The sequence below is a fragment of the Sturnira hondurensis genome, unplaced genomic scaffold, assembly GCF_014824575.4.
Source record: "Sturnira hondurensis isolate 20B ecotype Veracruz unplaced genomic scaffold, ASM1482457v3 Scaffold0006413, whole genome shotgun sequence".
NCBI classification, from domain to species: domain Eukaryota; kingdom Metazoa; phylum Chordata; class Mammalia; order Chiroptera; family Phyllostomidae; genus Sturnira; species Sturnira hondurensis.
The window spans coordinates 25,076,977-25,080,782 of NW_028079044.1; the positions used below are offsets into that span (position 1 = coordinate 25,076,977).

The 3,806-nt window shown below is 50.4% G+C and overlaps 1 protein-coding gene across 1 annotated transcript; it reads left to right on the forward strand.

Annotated features, from left to right (window-relative positions):
• Window positions 1–251: 251 nt before the first annotated feature.
• KCNS2 (potassium voltage-gated channel modifier subfamily S member 2) lies at window positions 252–3,008 on the forward strand. Its single transcript, XM_037049012.1, has one exon. It carries the CDS (start codon window positions 309–311, stop codon window positions 1,740–1,742), a length of 1,434 nt encoding a protein of 477 aa, XP_036904907.1. The 5' UTR covers window positions 252–308; the 3' UTR covers window positions 1,743–3,008.
• Window positions 3,009–3,806: the final 798 nt, after the last annotated feature.

Here is a 3,806-nt window from a genome sequence, read left to right on the forward strand (position 1 = left end):
GTCGCAAGCATAAAGCTACTGACAAGACCCCCCGGATGGGGGCGGAGGCACGATTACGCTAGTGGAAACCTCCCCCCAACCCCAAGCCTTTCTTTGGGAGGGGTCCAAACCCCACAGAACCATTTCTCTTATCTCAGTGCCCTTCAGCCCCCCAGAGACAGGCCTGGAGAGTACTGGGCCTGCCAGAGATGGGTAGGGAAAAAGAGAGGGGCTCTGGGACCCTAAACACCCCACGCTCACCGCGTGCGGTTCCCTCCGCTTCCAGGTGTAGCGCCCCCGCGCGGCGCGGGCGGCTGGGCGTGTCCAGCATGACCCGCCGGAGCCTGTGGGACGTGTCGGAGGCCAACGTCGAGGATGGAGATATCCGCATCAACGTGGGAGGCTTCAAGAGGCGGCTGCGCTCTCACACGCTGCTGCGCTTCCCCGAGACTCGCCTGGGCCGCCTGCTGCTCTGCCACTCGCGCGAGGCCATTCTGGAGCTCTGCGATGACTACGACGATGTCCAGCGGGAGTTCTACTTTGACCGCAACCCCGAGCTCTTCCCCTATGTGCTGCATTTCTACCACACAGGCAAGCTCCACGTCATGGCGGAGCTGTGCGTCTTCTCCTTCAGCCAGGAGATTGAGTACTGGGGCATCAACGAGTTCTTTATCGACTCGTGCTGCAGCTACAGCTACCATGGCCGCAAAGTGGAGCCCGAGCAGGAGAAGTGGGACGAGCAGAGCGACCAGGAGAGCACCACGTCCTCCTTTGACGAAATCCTGGCTTTCTACAACGATGCCTCCAAGTTCGATGGGCAGCCCCTGGGCAACTTCCGCAGGCAGCTGTGGCTGGCACTGGACAACCCCGGCTACTCAGTTCTGAGCCGGGTCTTCAGCATCCTGTCCATCCTGGTGGTGCTGGGGTCCATCATCACCATGTGCCTCAACAGTCTGCCGGACTTCCAAATCCCGGACAGCCAGGGCAGCCCTGGCGAGGACCCCAGGTTCGAAATTGTGGAACACTTCGGCATCGCCTGGTTCACTTTTGAGCTGGTGGCCAGGTTTGCTGTGGCCCCTGACTTCCTTAAGTTTTTCAAGAATGCCCTAAACCTTATTGACCTCATGTCCATCGTCCCCTTTTATATCACTCTGGTGGTGAACCTGGTGGTGGAGAGCACACCTACCTTGGCCAACTTGGGCAGAGTGGCCCAGGTTCTGAGGCTGATGCGGATTTTCCGCATCTTAAAGCTGGCCAGACACTCCACTGGCCTCCGCTCCCTCGGGGCCACCCTAAAATACAGCTATAAAGAAGTAGGGCTGCTTCTGCTCTACCTCTCCGTGGGGATTTCCATCTTCTCGGTTGTGGCCTACACCATCGAAAAGGAGGAGAACGAGGGCCTGGCCACCATCCCCGCCTGCTGGTGGTGGGCCACCGTCAGCATGACCACTGTGGGGTATGGGGATGTGGTCCCAGGAACCACAGCAGGGAAGCTGACTGCCTCTGCCTGCATCCTGGCAGGTATCCTGGTGGTGGTACTGCCCATCACCTTGATCTTCAATAAGTTCTCCCACTTCTATCGGCGCCAAAAGCAACTTGAGAGTGCTATGCGCAGTTGTGACTTTGGAGACGGAATGAAGGAGGTCCCTTCAGTCAACTTAAGGGACTACTATGCCCATAAAGTTAAATCCCTCATGGCAAGCCTGACAAACATGAGCAGGAGCTCCCCAAGCGAATTAAGTTTAAATGATTCCCTACAGTAGCGGGGAGGACTTGTCGTCCTCAAATGCATTGCTGAGCCGCCTCCAGTGCCTCTGGCACAGGCCGGGCACTTTAGGGTTATGGCGTAAGGGGTGTGGCCAGGCCCAAAGGGGGGAGATGCATGGGATATGCGCCCCAGGTTGCTGTTACAGTATTTAGAATCCTTTTTAGAGGGTGGTGTGTCTGACACCATGCCTTTGCGCCTTTCAGTGAAATGACACTCACTGGTGTTTGCATCTTGGGCATAAAACGTCCACATTTCTGCTGGATGAGTACCGCTGAGAATGCTAACTTTTCTGTTCACTGTGTACTCTACTCTACTGCTTGTGGCCCAGTACTGTCTGTGAGTTTTTTGTGCTTCTTTTTCTGAGGTTGTCATGTGAGTTCTGTACAAAAAGCCCCTACATGTCTGTCTGGTGGAAACACATCCATGGAGTCAGCAAGGATATGATGGGATTTTGTTCATGTCATGTGAAAACAAAATCTCAGGTTCCTATTCATTGCTTTCATTCAGTTTTAATACCAAAACAAAGAGAGTGTGCAGCGATGCACATGGTCGGTGCAAGTCTGCCAGTTGTTTCATACATGATCTGTGTTCTGCGACTTGCATGGGTGCCCAGGTCACCTTTACAGCCATGTGTGCTGATGTTCACCTTGTAAATGTTGCTCTTTAGAGAATGTTACTCAGTTAAACACGTAGTGATGATAGAAATATATTTCCTAGAACAGATGCTTTAGGGAGAGGGGCTTCAGCTAAGCATAGGCCAAATTATAGGAGGCTTCAAGGCTTTTCCAAGTCAGGCCTGTTTTTCCTAAGGTGACCGTGGAGACATTTATTTCTGGCTGAGGTTCCTGGTCTAGGTCATTTGACCAAACTTTGCTGTGTCGTAGATAGTAGCATGTTTTTGAAATATTTATTTTTTAAAATGTTTAGAAATAAGGTTGTGTCGTCTTTCTCGACTGAAACAAGGTTTACTGTTGCGTTGTTTTCCTGAGGTGAACGTTGTCGGGTTGCTAGCAAAGGGCAGTAGCTTAGGAACTGTGTTGCCTGCTCTGCAAGCTTATAAAATGAGAGCCCTTTCATTTCCCAGCAGGATTTACTTAGATAATTTTGCTTCTAGGATATAGTATGTTATATGCAATGCTGTAATTGCCCCAGAGTTCCTGGTATGACACGGAAACATGGAAGTGCAGAAGTGTGTACTCAAAAATATGGAAATGCATGAAGGCCGCGCTGCTTACCCAGGAGGGAAATACTACAGTTTTTTTCATATATACATATATTTCTTGTTTCAATTGCCTTTTGCTGGGGGAGGGTGGGTAGAGAGTGGGCACAGAAAAAAAGAAAAGAGTTGTGAAACAAACATATTTGCTATGGGCACAAATAATTGGAAACTTCTTGAAAAGCTTAATGCTATAACTCTTTCCTTCTCCAAAACGCCTTCCCTCTTCTTCTTCTTCAGTTAACTAGCACAGAATGTTGTGATGGGGAACCTGGGCCCCTTTGTAAGTTGGTTCTCCATTATCTTCTAGGTGACCAGGTGGTTTTGCAGTTGGCTTCCAGTATGGTTTGGTCTTTGGAAAAGGCTGCAGAGTCCAGGGAGCTAAGCATGGAGTCAGGCAGGCTTTTATCCATGGCTTGGGCCTTCTTTAAACGGGCCCATTATGAGTCTTGGTTGAAAGTAATACATACCTCATGGGAGTATGGTGATGATCTTGTCAGAAGGCTTTGTGTACTTGTAGTTGCCATGGCTACTACAGAGCAGGCGATTTGTTGGATGAATGTACTAGCTGCGTATGCTCTTGAGTCCCCAGTTCAAATCCTTTCATCAGACGGCAGCCCCATGCGGAGCCTGATGGTCTGCCATCTTTGTTTTTCAGAAGAATTAGGAAAAGATGAGATGACTTAGGGGCAATGGGCCACTGAATTAGAAGACCAGGGTTATTTTTTCAAAATTTGCACATAGAGCACTTGGCTTTGGCTCATGTTGCTAGTACTGGAAGCCAGAGAATTTACAAAATCAGCCCTAGTTGCACTGAAGGCTGGTGATGGTACAAAGTTGTAA